The 25,111-nt window shown below is 43.3% G+C and overlaps 1 protein-coding gene across 7 annotated transcripts in view; it reads right to left on the reverse strand.

Annotated features, from left to right (window-relative positions):
• Window positions 1-25,111, reverse strand: part of LOC132386789 (NACHT, LRR and PYD domains-containing protein 3-like) — a 70,100-nt gene that overhangs the window by 14,262 nt on the left and 30,727 nt on the right. For all 7 annotated transcript variants that reach the window (XM_059959130.1, XM_059959125.1, XM_059959128.1 and 4 more), the window contains 4 exons: window positions 13,388-13,479; window positions 11,390-11,556; window positions 4,916-5,087; window positions 4,752-4,817 (listed from right to left, as the gene is read on the reverse strand). In XM_059959130.1, coding sequence (XP_059815113.1) covers window positions 4,752-4,817; window positions 4,916-5,087; window positions 11,390-11,556; window positions 13,388-13,397 — 415 coding nt within the window. In that variant the 5' untranslated portion in view covers window positions 13,398-13,479. The remainder of the gene's footprint in view (window positions 1-4,751; window positions 4,818-4,915; window positions 5,088-11,389; window positions 11,557-13,387; window positions 13,480-25,111) is intronic.

Here is a 25,111-nt window from a genome sequence, read left to right on the forward strand (position 1 = left end):
TATCGCAATGGAATAAACTGAATTATAGAGGCATGAGAGGGAAGCTTTCCCAGGTAGATTGGAGAAGGATACTAGTGAAGATGACGGCACAGCAGAGATGGCTGAAGCTTCCGGGAAAAGGTCACAAGTTGCAGGACGGATATGGCCCATGGAGGAAGAAGTTCACAAGTGGCACGTGTAGATTGACAAAGGAAGATAAGGATGGCATACAAGCCAAGGAAAGAGCATACAAGATAACAAATGTGAGGGAAAGTTGGATGAATAGAAAACTTTTAACATCCAACAAAAGGCAACTAAAAAAGCTAAAAGAAGGGAATAGATTAAACATGAGGGCAGAAAAACCAGTAATATAAAGCAGGATAATAAACACTTTTTTACATTTATATGAAGAGTAAAAGGGAGGTGAGAGTTCATACTGGAACATTGGAAACTGATGTTGGTGAGAGAGTAATGGTGGACAAGCAAATGTTAGAATAGCTTAATGTGTACTTTGCATGTATCTTCACTGTGGAAGACGCTAGCAGCATGCATTGGTTTGCGAGTGACAGGCAGTAGGAGTGAGTGCCATTGCTATTTCAAAAGAAAAAGTTCTTGGCATACTGAGCGCTCTTCCGATAGATAAGTCACCTGGGTCAGATGAACTACATCCCAGAGTCCTGAGAGAGGTTGCTGAAGTGATGACGGATGGATAGGTCATGATATTTGAAGCATCCCTTGATTCAGGCATGGTCCCGGAGGACTGGAAGATTGCTATTGTCACTCTACTCTTTAGGAAGTGAGGAAGGCAAAAGAGGGAAAATTATAGGCCAGTTAGCCAAACCTCAGCGATTGGTAAAGAGTTCGAGTCTCTTATTAAGTTTGAGGTTTCGAGGCACTTGGAGACAAAAGACAAGTTAAGTTGTCATGGTTTCTGTTGGAATTCACGGTGGAAGTAAGAAGCAGGGTGGACAAAGGAGAGTCCGTGGATGCCATTTACTTGGATTTTCAGAAGATATTTGATAAGGTGCCGCACGTGCATCTGCTTAACCAGATAAAAATCTATGACATCACAGGAAAGATACTGGTTTGTGTAGCGGAATTGCTGACAGGCAGCAGACAGCGAGTGGGAATAAAAGGGGCCTTTTCTGGTTGGCTGCCAGTGACCGGTGGTGTTCCGCACGGATCAGTATTGGGATCGCTGACTTTCAGATTGGTTTTCAATGATTTAGATGATGGAATTAATATATTTGTGGAAAGCTTTGCTGATGATACAAAGATAGGTGGAGGAGTCGGTAGAGCGATTGCAACAGGACTGAGACAAATTGGAAGAATGGGCTAAGAAGTGGCAGATGGAATATAGTGTTGGAAAAGTATGATAATGCATTTTGGTAAAAGGAGCTGACTATTATCTAAATGGGAAGAAGGTCCAAGCATCAGAGGTGCAGAGGGACTTCGGAGTCCCGAGCAAGATTCCCAGAAGATTAATTTAAAGATCGAGTCTGTGGTAAAGGCAGCAGATGCAACGTTGCATTTATTCCCCCTCAGTTAAAGAATATGAATGTATTCTAACTCTGACTGCAGAGAAAGCCTTTGATAGGGTGGAGTGGCCTTATTTATTTCAAGTTCTGAAGAGGTTTAATTTTGGTCCGAGATATATTTCCTGTACTAAATTGATTTACCATACCCCAGTGGCTGCGGTTATAACTAATACTCAAAAGTCTCCTTACTTTAAATTAAATAGAGGAACCCGTCAGGGATGTCCTCTTAGTTCTTTATTGTTATAATTTGGTTTTAGAGCCAATTGCTCTTGCCCTTAGGGATTCTAATGCCGTGCAGGGTAAATTACATAAGGTTTCGTTGTATGCGGATGTTATTAATTTACATTTCAAACCCTAGGAAATCTATTCCTTTTATGCTATCTATATTCATGGAATTTAGTAGTTTCTCTGGATATAAACTTAATTTACATAAAAGTGATTCGTTTCCTCTTAATAATTATTCTGATTATTATGATCAAATACCTTTTAATATTGCTAAAAAATTATTTCACCTACCTTAATATCACAATTACTAAAATTTTAAAGTCCTATATAAGTATAATTTTTCCTCTCTCATTGAATATACTCAACATGCGCTTTCTAAATGGTCGCTTATGTCGATGTCATTGATAGGTCAATTAATGCTATAAAAATGGTTATTTTACCGAAATGTTTATATATATTTCAAGCAGTTCCCTCTTTCGTTCCAAAAATAATTTCTGATAAAATAGATTCTCTGATCTTGTTTTATGTTTGGAATAACAAAGGCTCTAGAGTGAATAAACTTTTATTGCAAAGATCAAAAAAAGATGGAGGACTGGCCCTACCAAATTTTAGATGTTATTATTGGGCAATCAATATTCATTATGTTACTTTTTGGATTTATAATACAGATAAATAGGATCACCCTCCATGGTTACATTTGAAGGAAAATTCGGTAACGGAGTTTTCTTTAGCTTCTTTGTTAGGAGCTCCCCCACCTTTTCGTTCTCCAGAATATGTAGACAAACTCTCAACCCTATTGTTAAACATACTTTAAAAATCTGGTTTCAGTTTCGTAGGTTTTTTAAATTAAATGATTTTTTTACTTTCTCTTAATATTTATTCTATGTTTTTAAACCATCATTTCTGGATAAGACTTTTTTAACATGGAAAACTAAGGGAATAAAAACTTTTAAAGATTTGTTCTTACTGGATTGTTTAATGTCTTTTTTACCAGTTAATGGATAAATATGATATCTCTAATACACATTTTTTAAAAGATATTTACAGGTGAGGAATTTTTTATGTGCGTTTTTACCGAATTATCCCTTGGCCTATTCCTCAATTTTGGCCTGCGTTATTTTTCAGCTTAAACCATTTCAGAAAAAATTAATAGCTATCATTCATAAACAGTTAATGAATGCTCACTTTCAGAAGATCAATGGAGTAAAATTTATTATCTAGTTAATAATTCATCTATCTGTGCACACCATTCCTCAATTCAGTTTAAGATAGTACATAGTATGTATAAAGATAAATCGGCGCATGTATTTCCTAATATAAGCCCTATTTGTGACAGATGTAATGTAGAGGTGGCTACTTTAACTCATATGTTCTGGTCCTGTGTAAGCTTACATAATTTTTGGAGAGATGTACTTCGAACACATTTTTAGATGTATTTAAAGTTATAGTTGTGGACGTTCAGCCCAGTTAACTTATAGCAATTTTTGGGATTATCCCAGAGGAAGTAGGTAGAGTATCTGCTTCTGCTCAACATGTGATAGCCTTTTCAACTTTGCTAGCTAGGAGAACTATCTTGTTACACTGGAAAGAATCTAATCCGCCTACTGTTTTCAATTGGCTCTTCTCCATTATCTCATGTTTAAGCTTGGAGAAAATTGGTAGCCAGACCTTTGACACATCTTTTAATTTTGAGCAAGTTTGGCGACCCTTTATTCAATATTTTCATATGATTCAATTTAATGTATTTATTTATTTTTCTTTATTCTCTTTGGGGAAAATCCATATCCATGAAGGTTCAGAGGAGATTGGAAGGATGTTCTTTCTTTTTCCTTTTTTTTTAATTTTTTTTGCTCAAATGGACTGCCCAATTTTTCTTTTCTTTTCTCTTTCCCTTTTTTTTGTTTTTATTTAGTTTAGCGGGATTTTCTCCCCTTATATAAATAAAATTTTCCAATATTTTTTTACGATCTGTTAAGTAGAGTTTTTTTGTTATAATATATATATATATATAACAGTGCAACATTATACATATTTGATTTTGACAATATATACTTTTCTTTATTGCTTTTTATATGTCCTTTGCATTATGTTTGCTGAATTTCTCCTCTGATTTGTATATTTTTTTACTGGAAATCAATGAAAACTTTGAAAAATGAAATGACATTTATTTTAAAAGGAATCGAATATAAACGCAAGGAGAAAATGCTGAGCCGTTACAAAACTGTAGTCAGGCCGCACTTGAAGTATTGTCAACAGTTTTGTATCCCATATCTATGAATAGATGTGTTGTCATTAAAGACAGTCCAGAGGAGATTCAAGAGGACGACTCTGGGATTGAAGGGCTTAACGTATGAGCTGCGTTTTGGCAACTTTGGGCCTGTACTCACTGGAATTTTGAGGAATGCGAGGGAATCCCTTTGAAACTTAACAGATGTTGAAAGGACCAGATAGGGTGGATATGGAGAGGATGTTTCCCATGATGGTTGTATCCAGAACTAGAGGGCACAGCCTCAAATTTGAGGGGTGATACTTTAGAACAGGTAAGGAGGATTTTTGCACCAGTGAGTCATGAATCTCTGGAAGTATCTGCCACAAAATGCAAAGGAGGCCACGTCCATGGGTATTTTTAAGGCAGAAGTTCCTGACACGTCAGGACATCAGTGGATAATGCGAGACGGAAGGTGTATGGAGTTGAGTGGGATCCGAGATTAGCCATGATGGAATGGCGGAGCAGACTTCAGACTTCGCCCCTACAGTAAGGGGAACGCCGAGGATTCTGTCTGACTGATGGGAATGCCTGTTTATAAAACTCATAGAGGCCTCTGGGTAAAGATCCCGAGACTGGGAAGGTGGCGGGTGTTGTGACAATTGCAAATCACTTCCTGTCCTCTAGCCACAACAAAAAAAAAGTCTCCCAGATCCAGACAGTCTCTAAACAGGCCTCTAAAGACACGTATTCAGACACTCAGAGTGAAGTAAAGACATTGAGATTTCCATTCCATCGCTTACCTTTCAGATGCGCGGGCACTTCAGATAAAACCCGCTCAGTGTCCATGTAGGCGAACTGGCCGTCACCTGTTCAAACAGATTAACCTGCATGAAGTCTGTTCTGTGTAATACTGTAAGTTCATCAGCATTTACATCTGTAACACACAGTGTATTGTTCACCGTACCTCGCTCCCGTATTTCATTCAATATTCTGCTCAGCTTCGGTAAATGGTGATGTAGTTTCAGAAAGGATTCCCACATCACCCTCCGGGCCCCGGAGCCCTTCTCCATCACCAGATCCAGGAGGATTTTGGAAGCGCCCGCTCGGTTTCCCTTCTCCGCGAGCTCAGTCACGCTCTGTAATGAACAATGGGGAATATACTGAGGAGAGGAGGGATGGGTACAAATCAACCATGAACATGGACTGACCCAGCACATTCTGCAGGACAAAGATCACTGAGAGCCATTGAAGTGTTTGTTGCAGGAAAGAGATTTTAAAAGAAGTTAGCGTGGTCAGTCATGACTTTCTGAACGCCACAGATTGCAGAGTACTTACCCATTTGGCAAGGATTAAAAGGAGCAGACATAGTGTGAGTGAGCCAGAGATAGAGTAGGTTATTGAGGCTTTGTGTCAGAGAGGATTCAGTGAGGAGAGGCGGAGGATTTAGATAGATCTTGGGTAAATTTCCCTTCTCTTTTTCACTGTTAGAACAGTGGGAAAGCCAGGCAGGATAGTGGGATGCTCTTCCTACTGGGTGCGGCGTCAGGGAGACCTCCAGTGTCGCTGACATCTGCACCTTCTGGAATTGCATCCAGCTACAGCTTCCTGCAGTTTGTGCTCAGGAATCGGAGCTGAAGCTGGATGAACCCGGAATCACTCAGGAAGCTGAGGTTGACTGACAGTCTGTACGGGGAGGGAGATCTACCCAAGGCACAGGACACAGGTAACTGGGACACCATCAGGAGTGGTAGAGGAGATAGACAGCCACTGCAGGAAACTCCTCTGTAACAGGTATACGGCTTTCTGTTTCGGGGTATGGCCTCGCAGAGGAAAGCCACGGTGATTATGTCTCTGGCTCTGAGTTTGGCTTTGTGACTCGGAAGGGGTGAGCAGAGCAGAATGCACTAAGAGGGGGAATTCAATGGTTAGGAGAACAGACTGGAGATTCTGTTGACGAGAACAAGAATTCTAGATAGTATATTGCCAAGAGCAGGATATCTCGCATCGAAATTGAAACAGTTTCAGGGCGGTGGGGGGGGGGGGGGGGAGCAGCCAGAGATTTCGGTCCACGTTGATACCAATGACAAGAGAAGGAAGAGTACTGCGATCCTGCAAAGTAAGTTCATGGAGTTGGATAATAAGCTAAAGGCAGGACCTCCATGGTTGTGTTCTCAGGATTGTTTCCCATATCAAGTGCCAGCGAGACCTCAAATAGGACGTGAATAGAGTCTAACATGTGGCTGATGAAACGGTGCATGACCGAGGACTTCAGACGTTTAGATGATTGGGCTCTTTTCTGAAGAAGATGGGACCTGGACAGACATGATTGTTTTCCACCCGAACAAGAGAGGGACTGATACCCGCTTATTAGCGCTGCATGGGGAAAGCGGATGTGTTAAACTTGAGTTGCAGGAGGATGAAGAACTAGAGTGGATAATTGAGTGGTTGTGTGTGAAAGATGTTGGTAAGCTGACATACAAAGTCTGGAAACTAAAGGATTAGTTTCACGGTAAAACTAACGATTTGAAATGCGTATGTCAATGCAAGGAGTATTGTAGGAAAGGCAGATGAGCTTAGAGCATGGATCAGTTACCTGAATCAGCATTGTAACCAATAATGTGATTTGGTTGGAAGAGTTGCTGGACTGGCAGCTCAGTCTTCCAGGGTTCCGTTGCATTTGACACGATTCAATTGAGCGGAAGGGATTACAGAAGGAGGGGTGGCATAACTATTCAGAAAAAAAATGTCACTGCATTACTCGGACAATAAAAACTTCATAGCTGGTCCAATGAGACTCCATGGGTGAAACTACCGGATAAGAAATGGAGAACCATGATTATGGGATTATATTATAGAGCACTGAATAGCCAATGGGATTTAGAGGATTAAATTTGTTGAAAGTTCATAGACAGTTGCAAAAAACACAAGGTTTTCATGGTAGACAATTCTAGATTTCCTTTTATTGACTGAGTCACCCATATTCTAAGGACTGGATGGGAGCGTGATGGTCAAAGATATCCAGGGAAGTTTCCGTACTCAATATATTGAGGTCATAATGTTAGGCAGTGCGTACTGGAATTCCACTAAAGAACAAGACAGGGCAGGTGACAGATGTGTGTGCACAGGAACACTTTGGAACTATAGTTTGATGATCATTATGGAAAAGGATAGTTATGGTCCTCAGGTTAAGATCCTTAATTGGAGAAAGATCAATTTTAATGGCATCAGAAAGGATCTGACGAAAGTGGATTGGGACAGGTTGTTTCCTAGTACAGATGTGACTGGTAAGTGTGAGACGTCCAAAACTGAAATTTTGAGAGCACAGAGTTTGAATGCATAAATGAACCCAAGTACAGAGTTTGAATGTTCCTGAAAGAATAAAAGGCAAGGGTAAGATGTTTAGGGAACCTCAAGTTTTGAGAGATATTGACGCCCTGAGCGCATGGCCAGTACAAGGTCGAAGGATCAATTTCATGAGTACAGGATATGCAAGAGTTACAAAAGGAGGAAATCAGGAGGGATAGAGTATGGCATGAGTTTGCTTTAGCAGACAAGAAAAAAGAGAACACCAAACTCTTCATCAAATATATTTAGAACAATTGCATACCAATGGATAAAACTTGTCCTGTTGATGTTCAGAGTGGGTCTTTATGCACGAAGCTGAACACGGTGTGGTAGATTTTAAATTGATTCATTTGCATTTATATTTACTGAGGAGGCATACAGAGTATTTACAGTGAGGCAAAATAGCAGTGAGATCATAGACTCTATGCAAAGTACAGAGGAGGAGATGTTTGCTGTCTTGAAGCAGATTAGTGAGGGTAAAACCCCAGGGTTTCCTTCATACCTTTTTTGTGGCTAGGTCAGAGATTGCAGGTGATCAAGTAAAGATATTTAAAATGTTAGATGTGTTGGTATTGGATGGTAGCGAAAGTTGATTTGCAGTTTGAAAAGGATGTAAGAATAAAACAAGGAAATTACAGGTCTGTGAGCCTGATACAAGTGGTGATAAAGTTATTGACAGGTATTGTAAAGAACTGGGTATGAGTATATGGACGGACAAGGATTGATCAGGCATAGTGAACACTGATCTGATCCTGGTAGATCCTGTCCAGCCAATCTTACAGTGTCTCCAAGAAGTTCTCAAGCAAATTCCCAAACAAGTAATGACAACAATTGAATGTCAGTGGATGTTGTCTTCAGCAAGGCCATTGACACGATCCCTCATGGATCGATGGATCAATCCCTTATTTGCTTGGTTAATGGTGATTGATTAATTGGTGATTAATTCGCTTGGCATTCATGACATTGTAGTAACCACATAACCATATAACAGTTACAGCAAGGAATCAGGCCATCTCGGCACTTCTTGTCCGTGCCGAACCCTTACTCTCACACAGTCCCACTGGCCGGCACTCAGTCCATAACCCTCCATTCCTTTCCTGTCAAATACCTATCCAATTTTACTTTAAACGACAATACCAAACCTGCCTCTACTACTTCTACAGGAAGCTCGTTTCACACAGCTACCACTCTCTGAGTACAGAGATTTCCCCTCTTGTTACCCCTAAACTTTTGCCCACTAACTCTCAACTCATATCCTCTTGTTTGAATCTTCCCTAAACTCAATGAATAAAGCCAATCCACGTCAACTCTATCTATCCCACTCATAATTTTAAATACCTCTATCAAGTCCCCTCTCAACCTCCTATGCTCCAAAGAATAAAGACCTCTCCTGTTAAACCTTTCTCTGTAACTTGGGTGCTGAAAACCAGGTAACATTCCAGTAAATTTCCTCTGTACTCTCTCTATTTTGTTGACATCTTTCCTATAATTCGGTGACCAGAACTCTACACAATACTCCAAATTCGGCCTTACCAATGCCTTGTACAATTTTTTACATTACATCCCAACTCCTATACTCAATGGTCTTATTTATAAAGGCTAGCATACTAAAAGCTATCTGCACCACCCTACCCACATGAGATTCCACCTTCAGAGAACTATGCACCATTATTCCCAGATCACTCTGCTCTACTGCATTCTTCAATGTCCTACCATTTACCATGCCTGTCCTATTTGGATTATTCCTACCAAAATGTAGCACCTCACACTTATCAGCATTAAACTCCATCTGCCATCATTCAGCCCACTCTTCTAACTGGCCTAAATCTCTCTGCTAGCTTTGAAAACCTACTTCATTATCCACAATGCCATGTACCTTAGTATTATCTGCATACTTACTAATCCAATTTACTACCCCATCATCCAGATCATTAATGTACATGACAAACAACATTGGACCCAATACAGATCCCTGAAGCACACCATTAGTCACCGGCCTCCAACCTGACAAACAGTTATCCACCACTACTCTCTGGCATCTCCAATCCAGCCACTGTTGAATCCATTTTACTACTTCAATATTAATACCTAACGATTGAACCCTCCGAACTAAACTTCTGTGCGGAACCTTCTCAAAGGCCTTACTGAAGTCCATATTGACAACATCCGCTGCATTACCCTCGTCAACTTTCCTCGTAAACTCTTCAAAAAATTCAAAAAGATTTGTCAAACATGACCGTCCACGCACAAATCCATGCTGTCTGTTCCTAATCAAACCCTGTCCATCCAGATAATTATATATACCATCTCTAAGAATACTTTAATTTAATTTACCCACCACTGACGTCAAACTGACAGACCTATAATTGTTAGGTTTATTTTAAAGCCCTTTTTAAACAATGGAACCACATGAGCAATACGCCAACCCTCCGGCAGCATCCCCTTTTCTAATGACATTTGAAATAATTCTGTCAGAGCCCCTGCTATTTCTACACTAACTTCCCTCAAGGTCCTAGGGAATATCCTGTCAGGACCCGGGAATTTGTCCACTTTTATATTTCTTAAAAGCTCTAGTACTTCCTCCTCTTTAATTGTCATATTTCCATAACTTCCCTACTTGTTTCCCTTACCTTACATAATTCAATATCCGTCTCCTCAGTGAATACTGAAGAAAAGAAATTGTTCAAAATCTCCCCCATCTCTTTCAGCTCCACGCATAGCCGTCCACTCTGATTCTCTAAGGGACCAATTTTATCCCTCACTAGTTATTTGCTATTAATATAGCTGTAGAAACCCTTCGGATTTACTTTCACTTTACTTGCCAAAACAACCTCATATCTAAGATGAAAGATGAAAGGGAACATGAGGGGGAACTTCTTCACTCAGAGTTTACCGAGAGTGCGGAAGGAGCTGCCATCGGAATGGTATATGTGCATTCGATTTGAACATTTAAAAACAATTTGGATATGTACATAAATGGAAGGGGTATGGATGTCTCTCGGCGGTGTGCAGATGACTGGGATTCGACATATAATATGTCAGTGCGAACTTGATGAGCCGAAGAGCCTGTTGCTGCACTGCAGATTTCGATGACTATGACTAGGTCAAACTATGACAGGGTGACTGTTGATTTTCTCCTGGCTACTCCCTGCTGATCCACAGCATGTTCACACATCAATGCCAGGCTCCATGAGGGTCCAGTGTCAGCCTACAGCCAGGAATTGACAGTGAGGAGCGATTTCAGGGCGTTTATGCATGTGTGAAAGACCAAAGTCAAATGGCAGTAATTCAGCGAAGGAAGTTTGGATTGAAATTGTCAGCTGTCTCCTGTGGATTGTTAGGGTTAGGGATAATGTTTGGCTCTTCACTAAAATTCATTCTGGAGAGCAATATGGTGAGTGTGTCCCAGTAACATGAGGATCATTATAAAGGTGTTTCTCGGCAATTCAGTGTCAGCTGCAGAAGCTTGGAATATTTCTAATTGTATTATTTTGCAGTTCTCTGTGTTGTGGTAATTACAAACTCCAAATGGAACAGTCACAAGGAACAGAAGGTAACTGAACCCTGAGGCATGTTGGGATACTTGATCAAATGCAAGAGGGTCAGCAATTGAAAAGAGAGACGATATTCAGTACTGCCTGTTCAATTGACGATGGGGTTGAAGGTAGACTCGAGAAATTAGCTGATAATTAAGTCACTATATATTCAACTTTTGGGAAACCCGAGGGTAATCAAGAGAGTCTGGTGATGGCCATTAAGGTCGAAAATTGGGAACATGATGTGATGTCAGACTGAGTGGTGTAGAGTGGTTCTCTGTCCACTTGCAATGTCCGGCAAGTGTCACATCACTAAATTCACCTCTCAATCATTGCCTGTATCCTAACCTGTCTAAAAGTGAATGTGTTCAGAAATATGGACAGAGGCTTGTATTGGTTAATGAAAGTTCAGGGTTTCTGAAAACGAAAAATCTTTTCTTGATGTTGACCACAAAGATTACAGGATTTTCACTGCCCAGAGATGCCATTACACCGGTTCTGTCGGTCTGTGATAGATTCAGTAGAATTTACACTTAGTCTATGTTCCTTACACTTACGTGATACTCTGGCCCAGAGAAGTGATCCTCGCCCATTAACATGAAGCTGACTCCCTCCACACCCTCCTCAATCGCCTGCTCCAGTCGCTCCTTGTAGAATCTCGTCAACCGGAACAGTTGGTTATCCTCACAATTTGACAGAAAGGCGGAGATGGTGGAGTTCAGATCTGTAGTCAATCATAGAACATAAAATAGTAGAATGTACCATGTGTATGCAGACATGTTGCCAATTTAAAACAATCCCATCTTCAGGAACCTGGTGAATGTCCCTCCGTTCCCGGCCTATTCATGAGTTCAAACGCCTCTCAGATGCTGCTGAGAATCTGTTTCCAGTCCCTCCCTCGGCAGCTCATTCCAGACACCGATCACTCTCTGTAAAAAAAACTGCATCCTAAATCCCCTTTAAACTTTACACCCTAATCTTAAATCTATTCACTCCAGTACTTGATATTTGCACCAAGTCACAGACTATTGAACTGTGCCATGTCTTTCATAAGTTTATGAATTCTCTGAGATTGAGGCCTCAGTCTCCGTCACTCCAGAGAAAGCAATCCAAGCTTGATCGACCTCTCCTGGAAGCCAATATTCTCTAATTTGGGTAACTGAGTATATTCTGTAATCGTGGTGAACTCGTCTGCACCCTCGCCAGAGCCTCCACATCATCCTCGTGATATGGCTACCAGACTTGTGCACAATACTGAGATGGTCTCTTAACCAAAGTTCATCCAGTTACAGCACAGCTTTGGAAAAAATACAGACTCACACATCAACTTGTCGTTAGCACGCTGTGAATTGCATTGCCACTTTCAGGGAGCTGTGCACCTCCATCACAACACCCGTCCGTACACCAGCTTTCCTAATGTTCCCAGCATTCGCTGCGCACATTGCTCGCGAACTTGACCTCCCAAGGTGCAACTCCTTACATTTGCCCAAATTAACTGCACTTGGTGACTATCTGTTCATATCTCTAATTGGATGCTGAATATTTTGACAACAGTCGAAAATTTACACAACTCGGCCGAGTCTGTAAATCGACGAATCAGTCCACCAATGTTATTCTTTCTATATTATCATTTTGAGTAATACATAGTTTATTATTAAGTTATTTACATCACACACGACGCATAGCGACCCAGTGATCCTTGCAGAGAATACTGGTCACAGACCATCACCCAGAAGAGTGATCCTCCAATCCTGACTCTATTTTATGTGACCAAGACAACATTGAAATCAATGTACAAAGTCTCTGATGAAGATTCCTCAACCCGCAACGTTGATTGTTCATTTCCCTCTATAGATGCTGCCTGACCTGCTGAGCTCCTCCACCATTTTGTGCGTTGCCCTTTCTACTTACTCTCTTGTTTTACTTTAATCTTATTCGCCAGGGACATTCATTGTCTCGGTAGCCCATTCGATTTTCTGTTTAAAATTTCTCCTGTTCACTGTCTCTAGCACCCAGCCTGTTCTCCCACAGTATAACGTTCCATTACTCGGCCACAGAAAACAGATACCAGGAAACTCCCCTCATCTCCACTGAGCAAAAACCCGAAAATCCAGGGAGATTTCACCACTGACCTTCCAAAAGATAAAACAACATCTGTTTCTCTCACTGGCTGTCGGAAGCATTTCCCACATCAAGATTGTACCAAGTACTGACAGAGATTCTGTCTGGTCCCTGGACTGTTACATTGCCCGCTCTTGTATTCCTATCTGAGTTTCATTCACATCCACTGTATTTTCAGAAGCTCCTTCCCATTCACTCAAGTGAAGATTTGTATGGTGAGCGGAGTGATTCGACCATTCCCGCTGTTAGGCCCCTGCACTGGAGCTGGTAAATTGTTCCAGTGCTCAAGGTCACTTTACCAGTAGAATCAATGATGGCAGTTTTGCAGTGCCCCTTTATTGCCCAATTTTTTGTTCCCTCAGAATTATTGATGATTTGACTACACGTGTACCATAAGGACAGAGTTTTAATGAGAAAGAGCCCAGTGAGCATACCTGCGTCCATTCTGACTCTGACTGGGGTTGGTTGATTGTTGTCTGCTTGTCTGCCGTCCGGGTGGAATTAAGCACCTCCTGCTGGCAATAATCTGAATTACACAAACAAAAAGAGTATGATTCAGTTACTCTGTCCTTCAAATCTGAAACACTTCTGTAAGGTCGCTGCTCAGTCTCCTACATTCCCGGGAGTAAAGACATAGAGTGGCATCCTCTCCCCAGGACTGAGGCCTTCTGGCCCTGACAACACGCTCACAAATCTCCGTACTCTTTCCACTTTAACCATGCCTTTTCAAACATACAGCGGCTAGAACTATACTTTCTACTACAAACACACTATCACCATCGTCTTGGACAACGGCCCCATAGCGGTTAACACAACTTTTTACAGTTGGAACTGCCCGGTTGAAATTCTCTCCGCTGCCTGTATGAATTTGCAGGTTCTCAAGGTGATCGCATGTGTTTCCTCCGGGTGATCTGGCTGTCCCCACCCCCCATAGTCTTAAGAGGTACCAGTGGGCTGGTTAGTTTGTCATTGCAAATTGTCCTGTGACAAGACTAGCGTCAGATTGGAGGACTTATTGGGCAGAGTGGCTCGCTGTATCTGAGTAAAAAATAAAATAAAATAATGTCCCAACTCCTGCACTCAGTACCCTGACTGTTGAAGAATGGCATGGTAAACTCTTTCCACACCACCCCGTGTTGCTGCATTGAGCGATCTGTGCACTGAATCTTTTCACTCCCTCTGTTCTACATCAATCTCAGACCATGAGCTGTTTGTGACAATATTCAGAATGAAACTGAAGAGCACCAGGAAAACCAACATACCAGAGAAGTTTGACGTTGACAGTGTCCCTCAGGAATATGCCACAGAGGTGAAGAACAGATTCATGGATTAAAGCTGGTAGAGAGAAAGCCAGAAGAGTTATGGATAGAAGTAAGGAGCTTTATAGAAGAGGTGCCAACGAAAACTATTGCAAACAGAACGAAGACCTGGAAAGCAAAATGGATTTCTCCGGAAGCTGAGCAATGAAGGGGAGTGACGGTCAACGGAGATTGGAATGAATACTTCCAAATGAACACAAGGTTCAAGCAGGTAGAAAGGAGAGATAAGGAAACTTATTTAAAGGAGTGATGCAAAGAAGCTAAAAAAAAAACAACGGAATTGGAAAAACAAGAGATCTATTCAAGAAGCTTGGAGAATTCAAAGGAACAATTCATGCAAAAATAAGTATAGTAAAAGACAAAGAAAGGGAGGCCCTTACAGAAGCATGTTACATCAAAAAGAGATGGCAGAAATACATAGAGCAATTGTACAGGAAATAGCCGAACAGCGAAGACACCTGCAGTGACTCCCTCATCGATCTAGAGCTGGACGTTCTGGGAAGTGAAGTCGAATGGGCGATGGAAAACATTGCCAATAATAAGGCTGCAGGATGTGACAGGAGTCCAGTTGAATTGTTTCAAACTTTAAAAGGTGATGATGTAAAAGTGTTGCATGAAATTTGCCAGCAAATCTGGTAAACCTGACAACGGCCTTTAGACTAGAAAAAATAACATTTATATCCCAATTCCCAAGGACCAACAGGCTTGGGAAAGCTTCTTCCACCAGGCCATCAGACTAATTAACTCATGCTCATTCGAGTATACGCTACATGATATGGACTGATCAACTTATTATAAATTATTATATATTTCTTTGATTGCACATTAGACATTTAGACCGAAACGTAGCATAAAGATTTTTACTCCTCATGTAAGTGAAGGATGAAATAAATTGATACAATTTAATTCAATCCAATTCAAACTTGCTAATCGTGCCATGTACATCCATATACAAATCAGTGGCATGAATAATGAACCACAGAGGTCTCGACACTGACACACACATCCCACTTGCCACAGGTCTCCATTCACTAAAACCATCTTCAATCAACTCCCTCTACTTCTTGTTCTCGAGCCTGGAGTGAATCAACCTCGCCATCTCCCCATGAATGTGACGTTATCAAACCTTCCCGATCAGCTGCCATGCGGAATCTTGTTACAGACTTTTCTGAAGTCCATGTGGACACATCACTGCCCAAATTCACCTAACTCCCTAGTTAACTCTTAACTAATCTCCAAAATACTTGGCAGATATGATGTCCTATTGGAGAGTGTAGACAGTGATTTCCCCATAACCAATACCCAACCGCCCAAGACTTCAGCTTCACTGCAGACTGAGAAAATTCCGATCCCAGCTGTCGAATTACCAACCTGGACTGAAGCCCGTATACTGCCAGTTCCATATCCTCAGAGTCACTGGCCCAATATCATCACCCATACAAAGACGCTTTGGTGCCGGTGATTTGCCGTGGTGCTCCTGCCATTTCCGATTCACAAACTAAGGTGGAATTGGAAACTAATGACCCTCGCCGGGGCCGGGGCTCAGGCTGTTTCCCCGGTCTGTATAGAGGATGCAGATACACTTCAGCCTGACCCCAGCAGCTAAACCGAACACATTTGATCACAATATTCCTGCTGTGTGGGATCTTGCCCAGCACAGCTGGCTGCCATCTTTCCTGCAGTGTAGCAGGAACAAAATGTAAAATTATAAAGTAGAAAATGTTGGGAACTCTGTACATCAGACTGCATCTCTGAAAGGACAAATGGTGGAAGACCCAGTTCCAGAGCTGAGACTGTCCAGGATGCTGCCGATCTGCTGAGCGTCTCCAGTATTTTCTCCTCTTTACTTTAAATTTCCTGCAACTGTAGTATTTCAACCCCTTTATTTTAATGCAAAGATAGTAACTCATTGCTACCCTAAATTGTAAATGCCACCCCACCCCAACCACTCTTTTAGATCTGACTTCATTCTGACCCTGGTGTAACACATCCCATACAGTCAATAGTCACAGCATCCTTTCCTCCCACTATGACTCTGTTACATTTGCTCCCGAGGCCACTGTCTCTGCGCTGAGAGGCGGTGACCACAGAGCGATAAAAAACTGCAACACTTGCTGCAGCTCTGACGGGCCGTTACCCTGGAAACGGAGGAAGTTTTTTACTGGAAATAACCGAAAAAGGAAACAACAAACTCAACATCAGATGCTGTGAGTTCCATTATGACAAAGATTAACACTGCAGCCATTTTGTAATGCTGAAACTAAAATTGAAATGGCTGCATTTACCCTGCCAGATGCTGTGTTCAATTAAATCTCAGGTAGTCCTAGCTATTAAAGAAAGACAACAACAACAACCCTGGAAAGGATGAAAAACAAAACTTCACAATGAAGACAAATTTTGAAAGAGAGATTGCTGAAATATTTCATTGCAGCAATGGCAGAGGTGGAAAATGATGGTAGATATATATCATTGATATGGTCGGATACAGACTGGACAGAGATCGAACAAGATAGTTTATATATATCTTTGAGGTGGTGGGATACAAGCTGGAAAGAGGTTGAACAATGTGGTTGATATATACCACCGAGGTGGTGGGTTGCAAGCTGGACCGAGTTTGACCCAAATGGGCAGAGGATGAGCAGATGGAACCAGATGGAGAAAAGGAATCAAGGGCGATCTCTGATTATCCTCACGCAATACACAGATCCTGAAGGAATAGTACGCTCTAGTAGATAACAGATTCCAATATAACAAAGCCAGAAAAAAGAACAAGAAGAATTTTGGTGTATGCCCTTTTCTAGTCTACACACTTTATCAATTCACCGCAGAAAGTATCCCATCCCGATACTTCACATCTTCATACGGCTACTGCTCTTCATTTAACTGAATGAAATAGCAGAGAACTGTGGACACAGCTGAGCACATCATAGAAACCAACCTCCCCTCCATGGACTCTGTCTATACTTCCCACTGTCTCAGTAAAGCAGCCAACATAATCAAAGATCCCCACAACCCTGAATATTCTCAATTCTCACCCTCCCGTCGGGGCGAAGATGAAATAACACAGTAACACACCACTAGGCTCAAGGACGGTGTCCATTCTGCTGTTAGAAGCGAACAGCGTGATGAGTGGACTCCTGACCTCACTGTCTATATCAATGTGACCTTGCACCACATATCTACCTGCACTGCACTTTCTTTGTAACCAGAATGGTTTGTTTCACCTCAATGTACTGCTGCAATGTATTGATCCGTGTGCAGAATACCGAAGACACGATTTTCACTCAACCTCTGTACATGGAAAGCAAAATAAAGATTCCCCATTTCAACCGTGTGGAAATATTAGACAGCCTGGGTTGCTCCTTTGGAAATTGTGGAGGGTGTGTACACATTTCCGAGAAACCCAGATAAATGAACAAGACTTAATTCTCGCAATAATAGTGCCAGATATCGGGAAACACTGTCAGCATTTCGGCAAGTCGTAGCAATGGAAAGAAGATGGAAATAAACTTCCCAGTCCCCCGAGAGGACGTGAGAGATCTGGATCTCATTGTCCTGTCTGAATGGGGAAAGATGAAACTTCTCATACATGTGGAGGAGTCTCCCGAGGGTGCGATTACTCTGTTTAACCCTCGAGTCTGCAAGAACACCACAGGCCGAACGTCCGCTTCCAGTGTGATGGAAATACGTGTAACAATGATCGACCCCAGGCATCGATCCAGGTGAAGTGTGGGTCCGACAGCGGGCCTTGTGATGGAGGTAAAGTTTCACAGCTACAATGGAACAAATGGATTTGGTTCCGGCAACACCACCTCATCCCGCTCCTTGGACCCGAGCAACAGGGACTGAGCGGCAGCTCATCTCAGACTATACGGTGTTAAGGACCACCGAGCCGGGCTGGATGTGCCCAGGAAGCCGGTCAAGACCGCCAGTTCGAGGAAGTTAACAGGACTCACCTAACAACATGAGGTTTTCCCCGCTCGGCATCGGCTTCAGTACTCACCGATGGGAAACTGTCGGTCCCGTTCCCTCTCAGGACCGGCCTCAATATTGACCGATAGGAACTTGATCAATTTGCCCCGCAGACAGCGTTCCGAGCCCTGGCTACCCGCCGACCGATCCGTTTCGACACAAAGGAAAGAAACCATCGCCCATCCGGGGACTGTGAGCGGGGGCGGGGCTTCGGAACGGCGTTTGCAATGGGAGCGAGAAGTGGATCACGTGACGGGGGAGGTTCTCCCATCTGAACCGGTGTCATCCGCTGCCTGACATTCCTGCTGCTTTTAACATGTTATTTCATAATTACATCAGCTTATCTTTTTCCCTCAGAACCTTCGCCGTCCCCTTAGCTCCACCGTCCGGTTCTCAGAGTTACGGGTTTGGTTCCCATCCAGGACCCATACACAATTCAGACCCAAACCCGAATTGTGCTGTTTTCATTCAAATCACTTCTATATTTACAAAAACAAATTTCTATTAACATTCCTCCGGGACTTCGCAGGGCAGGATCACCGAAGCATCAAGTGAGAAACAGCAAGAAGTGGCCATTCAGCCCCTCAAATGATCAACAAGATGGCGGCTGCTCTCCCATCTCAGCCATATCTTCCTGCCCAATCCATATTTTCTCGATCCCTTCAGTCTCCACACATCTGCCGGCCTCTGTTTTATGTGAAGACGATCACTGACCGTCATCGTTCTCCAGGAATCAGTCTGGTAAATCTCTAAAATTGATACACTCTCTAACCTCTCAGATAATACTCCATGGAATTAAATACCATCTTCTGCAGCCCCGTGTTGCTCCAAACACCGCCCAACCCTGTCACTACTTCCACCTTCCCACCTCCCCCTCACCTGGATCCACCTCTCACTCCCCAGCTCTTGCCCCATCCCCACCCCTCACCTCTTTTCTCTGACTATTTCCCGTCCACTCTCAGTCCAGAGGGAGGGTCTCGGCCCAAAACGTTGACGGTTCATTTTCCTCCACAGATGCTGCCCGACCCACTGAGTTTCTCCGGCAGTTTGTTCTTTGGTCTGTATAACCCGTGTTAGTATGGGGATCGGGATTTTGCAACATATTCCAGGTACAATCACAACAAAGCCCAAGTAATTACTTCAAACATGATAAAGCTTGCAGATGCTGGAAATCCAAAGCAACACACACACAATGCTGGAGAAACTCAGCACATCAGGTAGTATCTTAGAAAAAGAGTAAACAGTTGACATTTTGGGCAAAGAATCTACTTCATTACAGGGGAGGGTTGAAGATATCTGAATAAAAATGCTGGAGGAGAAAGGGGTGAGCTGAAGGTTATAGGTGAAGTCAAATGATAGACATGACAAGGGCTGGAGAATAAAGAATCGGAGAGTTGTCAATTGGGGAAAGGGAAGGAGGGTCCTGGGGGAAATAATAGGCTGGTGAGGAGAGATGAAAGTTCAGCATTGGGAATTAGTTGAGGTTGGAATTTGTTTACTGGAAGGGGAATACAATATTCATACAATCAGGTTGGAGGGTACCCAGATGGAATATAAGGTGTTGCTCCTCCACCCTGAGGACGGTCTCATCTTGGCACAAGAGGAGGCCATTGATCGAGATCTTTGAATGGGAATCAGAATTAAAATCTTAGGCCACTAGAAAGTCTCCCTTGTGGCAGGTGATACAGAGATGCTCAACAAAACTGATCCCCAGTTTATGGTGTAATGTACAGGAGGCCGGATCGGGAGCACGGGACACAACAGATGGGCTCAGCAGATTCGCAGGTGAGATGTTGCTGAAAGGACGGTTTTGTGTCTGAGTGAAGATGAGGGAGGAGGTGTATGGGCAGGAGTAGCAATTAGGCCGCTTGCTGGGATAAGTGACTAGAGGGAGATTAGTGATGGATGAACAAGGGAGTTATAGAAGGAGTGATCCTGATGAAAGAAGAGGGCGGGGTGGAGCGAGGAAGGTTCAGTTTTAAGATCTCTTTGGATATGATGGATGTTGCAGATGCTGAAGGACAAGAAGAACTTTATTATTCTCTGCCACCTTTCATTGAGCCTGGTGTGAATCTACCCCTCTATCTCCCCGTGAATCCCACATGACCAAAACTTGCTGATCAGCTGCCATGCGGGTTCTTGTTCGAGGCTTTCCCAAAGTCCTTATAGACAGCACCATCTTCATCTGTCGCCATAGTTACCTCCTCAGAAATCTCCAGAAAGCTTGCCAGGTAATTTCGATCCCAGCTGTAACATTACCAACCTGGACTGAAGGCCGTATATTGCCAGTTCAATATTCTCAGAGATTCCATCTTCATATTATAACCCACTCACAGACGCCTTGTTGCAGGTGATTTGCCATGATGTTCCTGCCATTTTCAATTCTCAAACTGAGGTGGAACTGGAACCTAATGACCCTCTGCCCGGGCCAGTGCTCTGGCTGGTTAACCAGGTTGTAGCTTGAGAGAGGATACGGATACACTTCAGCTTGTCTCCAGAAGCGAAGCTGAGCACGTTTAATCACTATCGTATTGCCGTGAGAGATCGTGTCCAGCACGATTGGCTGCCATGTTTCCTCAGGGTAGCAGAAGCAAAATGTAAAGTTATAAAATAGAAAATGCTGGGAACTTAGTACACCAGGCTACACCTGTGAAAAGGGAAATGGTGGAAGACCCAGTATTAGATCTGGGACTGTTCAAGATGCTGCTGATCTGCTGAGTGTTTCCAGCATTCTCTCTTCTTTACTTTAAATTTCAGGCAACAGCAGTTTGTGTTTATTTTTAATGCACAGGTAGTGGCTGTTTGCAAAATGTTTGGGACACCCCAAAATGTTCAATCCATTTTTGTAAATGTCAGCCTCACTCCTCCGGTTAGTTAGTACTGAGTGCATACTGACTCTGGTCTAACACATCCCATACAGTCAATGCTCACAGCTATCACTCCCGCTATCACTCTGTTACATTTGCTCCCGAGGCTGCTGTCTCTACGCTGACAGGCGGTGACCACAGAGCAATTTAATGGGTGACACCTCTAGCAGCTCAGGCGGGTCGTTACCATGGACACGGAAGAAGTGGCTCACTAAAAGTAACTGAGAAAGGGAATAACAAACTGAGTATAATATGCTATGAGTTTCATTGTGACAAGGATCAATTCTCCATCCATTGTGTAACGGTGAATCTAAAATTGTAATGCCTGCGTTTATCCCGCCTCGTGCTGTATTCAATTAGACCTCTGGTAGTTCTAGCTAACAAAGGGGAAAACGCAACAAGAACACACACAAAAAAATAAAATAAATAAAACAATAATGATTCCTGGAAAATTCGATGAGGTAAAAGGTGAAAGAGAGACTTTACAATGAAGACATAGATCAGAAGAAAGATTGCTGGTACTTATTGATGTATCCTAAAATGGCAAAGCTAGATCAAACAATATGGAATTTGGCAGATGCCCTTTGCCCCTTACCAAACTTTTTATCACTGCATCATGGGAAGTAACCGATCGGGATAGTTCCCGGCTTCGTACGGTTACCGTTCTGCCCAGGTCTACATGAAACAGCAGAGAACTGTGGACACGGCTGACACAACATAGAAATTGGCCACCCTCTATGGACCGTGTCTATATTTCCCGCTGCCTCAGCAAAGCAGGAAACGCAGTTAAAGTTTCCCACAAACCTAAATATTCTCACCTCTCACCCACCCATCTGTTCGAAGATTTAAAAAAAATAGAAAGCATACCACTGGGCTCAAGGATGGCCTCCATTTTGCTGTTATATCAAATTGATTGTTCCCAGTATAATAAGACACAGCTTAATAAGATGGACTCTTGACCTCGCTATCTAACTCAATGTGATCTTACACCATATGTCTACCCACACCGCACTTTCTCTGTAACCATAATGATTTGTTAACTTCTGTTATTGCTTTACTTTCTGCTACGAGAGACGCCGGCTCATTTTACTGTGAGTGTTAGTTGAAGAGCACCTGAGTGAGGCGGGGCTATGATGTCAGTCACAGGCTGTGACTGCTTGCTGTGGAGGGAGGAGGGGGAGAGGAGGGGGCAGGAGGGGGGAGGAGGGGGGAGGAGGAGGGGGGAGGAGGGGGGAGGAGGGGGGAGGAGGGGGGAGGAGGGGGGAGGAGGGGGGAGGAGGGGGGAGGAGGGGGGAGGGGGGGGGAGGGGGAGAGGGAGGGGGAGAGGGAGGGGGAGAGGGAGGGGGAGAGGGAGGGGGAGAGGGAGGGGGAGGGAGAGAATGTGAGAGGGGCGGGGGGGGAGGGGAAGCCGGTGGCACCACAGCTGGTCACTGTGGTTTGGAACTCTCCTATGTCCAAATGGTTGGGTTGATCATCGGCTCATAGTGTACAGAGGATGTGTGACTGTCACTTCGTATAATCCATATGTGTGAATCCACTGGAGAATCCTATGGCATCACTTTTGTTGTCCCTTACCTGGAATCGGGGTGTTCTGTGGTAACCACTTGAAGACGATATTCCTGTGACTTTCACCTGGTGATATTTCTAAGTGGATTTCGGAACTAATCGACGGATAAGATCTTCGGCGACTGTTATTTTGTTTTACCAGAGTGGAACCTGTAAATCTTCATATCGCCTTCTCTCCACCTACTTCTATGCGGATTACAAAGCTCTCTCCCATAATTTATTCTGTGGATCACTGAACCGTACTAACTTGCCAGCTTAAGATTTTAATAACTATTCCTAAACGTGATGGTTTGGGGTGACACACACTCCCATATAACACTGATAACTTTTTATTTATCTCATTTAAACTACTATAGTATAAGTAGGTACTAATAAAGATCATGGTTTTAACGTTAAAACTTGAATCGGTGAGAAATCCCTCGCGGCTGGTACATTACAAATCATAACATTTCTATCACCTCAATGTTCTGTGGTAATGTATTGATGACTATGGCTGGTTCCCAAGACTAGTTTTTCAATATACCTCTAAAGTTCCCTGGGTGCATAGAAACATAGAAAACATACAGCACTACTGAGGCCCTTCGGCTCACAAAGCTGTACCGAACATGTCCCTCCCTTAGAACTACCTAGGCTTTACCCATAGTCCTCTATTTTTCTGAGCTCCATGTAGCCATCCAGGAATCTCTTAAAGACCCTAGCGTTTCCATCTTCACCAGCGCCAAGGGCAACCCATTCCACGTACTCAGCACTCTGCATAAAAAACATACCCACAGATGGGTGCAGTTCCGGCATCCCTGCCTCATCATGCTCTGAGCGGAGGCTCATCTCAGGCGGCTCGGTGTGATTGTCCCACAAACCGGATTGACCCTGGCAGGTTTTGGCCAACAACCTGGACCTAACCCCCAGTTCGGTTGAGTTAACAGGACTCTCTACCCATTGTCAGACATCCCCACTCAGGATAGGGCTCCATACTCACCAATGGGAGCTTTCCCGGAAGACAGCAAATCTTCCCCCGGCTCCCCGCCGACAATCTACATCAACACGGTACGTTAAGGAAACTACCGACTATCGAGATCATAGGTGTCAAACTCAAGGCCCGCTGTAACTGGATGAACTTTGGTTAAGAGACCATCTCAGTATTGTGCACAAGTCTGGTAGCCATATCACGAGGATGATGTGGAGGCTCTGGCGAGGGTGCAGACGAGTTCACCACGATTACAGAATATACTCGGTTACCCAAATTAGAGAATATTGGCTTCCAGGAGAGGTCGATCAAGCGTACAGTTTCTAAGAATGTTCTCCAATAACTTGCCCATCACTGAAGTAGGATTCACTGGGCTATAATTTACAAGGCTATCATTACTCCCTTTCCCAAGCAAAGAGATAATATTTCCATTTCCAATCCCCTGATACGACAAGACCGGCAGTGATAACACAAGGAAATCGCCAAGCGCGCAGCAATCTCTTCCTCCGCTTCCCACAGTAACCTGGTGTTTCTCGCAACCCCACAAAAGGACTTATCTATACCAATGTTTCTCAAAAGTTCCTGTACATCCACTTTTTTTTTAAATTCACATCCTGTCGTTGCACATAAGCCCATTTTAACCTGTCCTGCCAAACGTCAGGATCTCTCTTACTGGTGAAAATTGAAGTGAAGTCCTCATTAAGGACCTGTCCCACCTCCACCAGCTCCAGCCGTATGTTTCATCACTATCCCCGACCGGTCCTACTCTCACTCTAGTCACTCTCTTCTTCACACACATCTAGAATGTCGCGGGGTTTTCCTTAATCCTTTTGCAGGCTTTTTGTAGAAGTTTCAAGTTCTCCTCATTCCATTCTTCAGTTTGTCCCTGGGCTGCCTTGTAACTCTACAGCCGTGTCCGATCCTAGCTTTCTAAACCTGGACAGCTTCTTTCTTTCTCTTGACTAGATGATCCACATCTCTGTCAAACATGGCTCCTTCATCTATCCTGAACCCTATGCAAGTGCTGTCTAAAATGCCTTCTCACTTCCGTTGTGGATTTTCCAGGGTGCATCCGTTCCCAGTTTTAGTTCTGAGATTCCAGCATAAAAACCTCATAATTCCATTCAGCCAATACATTAATTTGGAAACTTCCGGCCCGTTGGGAGTGGGCAGTGTGGTTAGTTCGGGCACTGACATAGGTTCGTAGGGAGAGATCACGGTAATGGGATTCATTTGGGAACTGACACGATTGTGTGGGGAGAGAGCGGGGCTGCGGGATTTGATTATGGACTGATACAGGGCAATGGGGAATAAGTTGGGACTTAATGGGGTAGTGGGATTAGTTTGCGGTGACACCAGACTGGGGAGACAGCGAGATGGTGGCATTATTTTTGTACTGGCACAGGCCTCTGGGATTAGTGTGTGTCCCCATTTATGAAAGGTGAGTGCCAGTACAGAGAGAAGCACACT

This window comes from Hypanus sabinus, unplaced genomic scaffold (assembly GCF_030144855.1).
Source record: "Hypanus sabinus isolate sHypSab1 unplaced genomic scaffold, sHypSab1.hap1 scaffold_131, whole genome shotgun sequence".
NCBI classification, from domain to species: domain Eukaryota; kingdom Metazoa; phylum Chordata; class Chondrichthyes; order Myliobatiformes; family Dasyatidae; genus Hypanus; species Hypanus sabinus.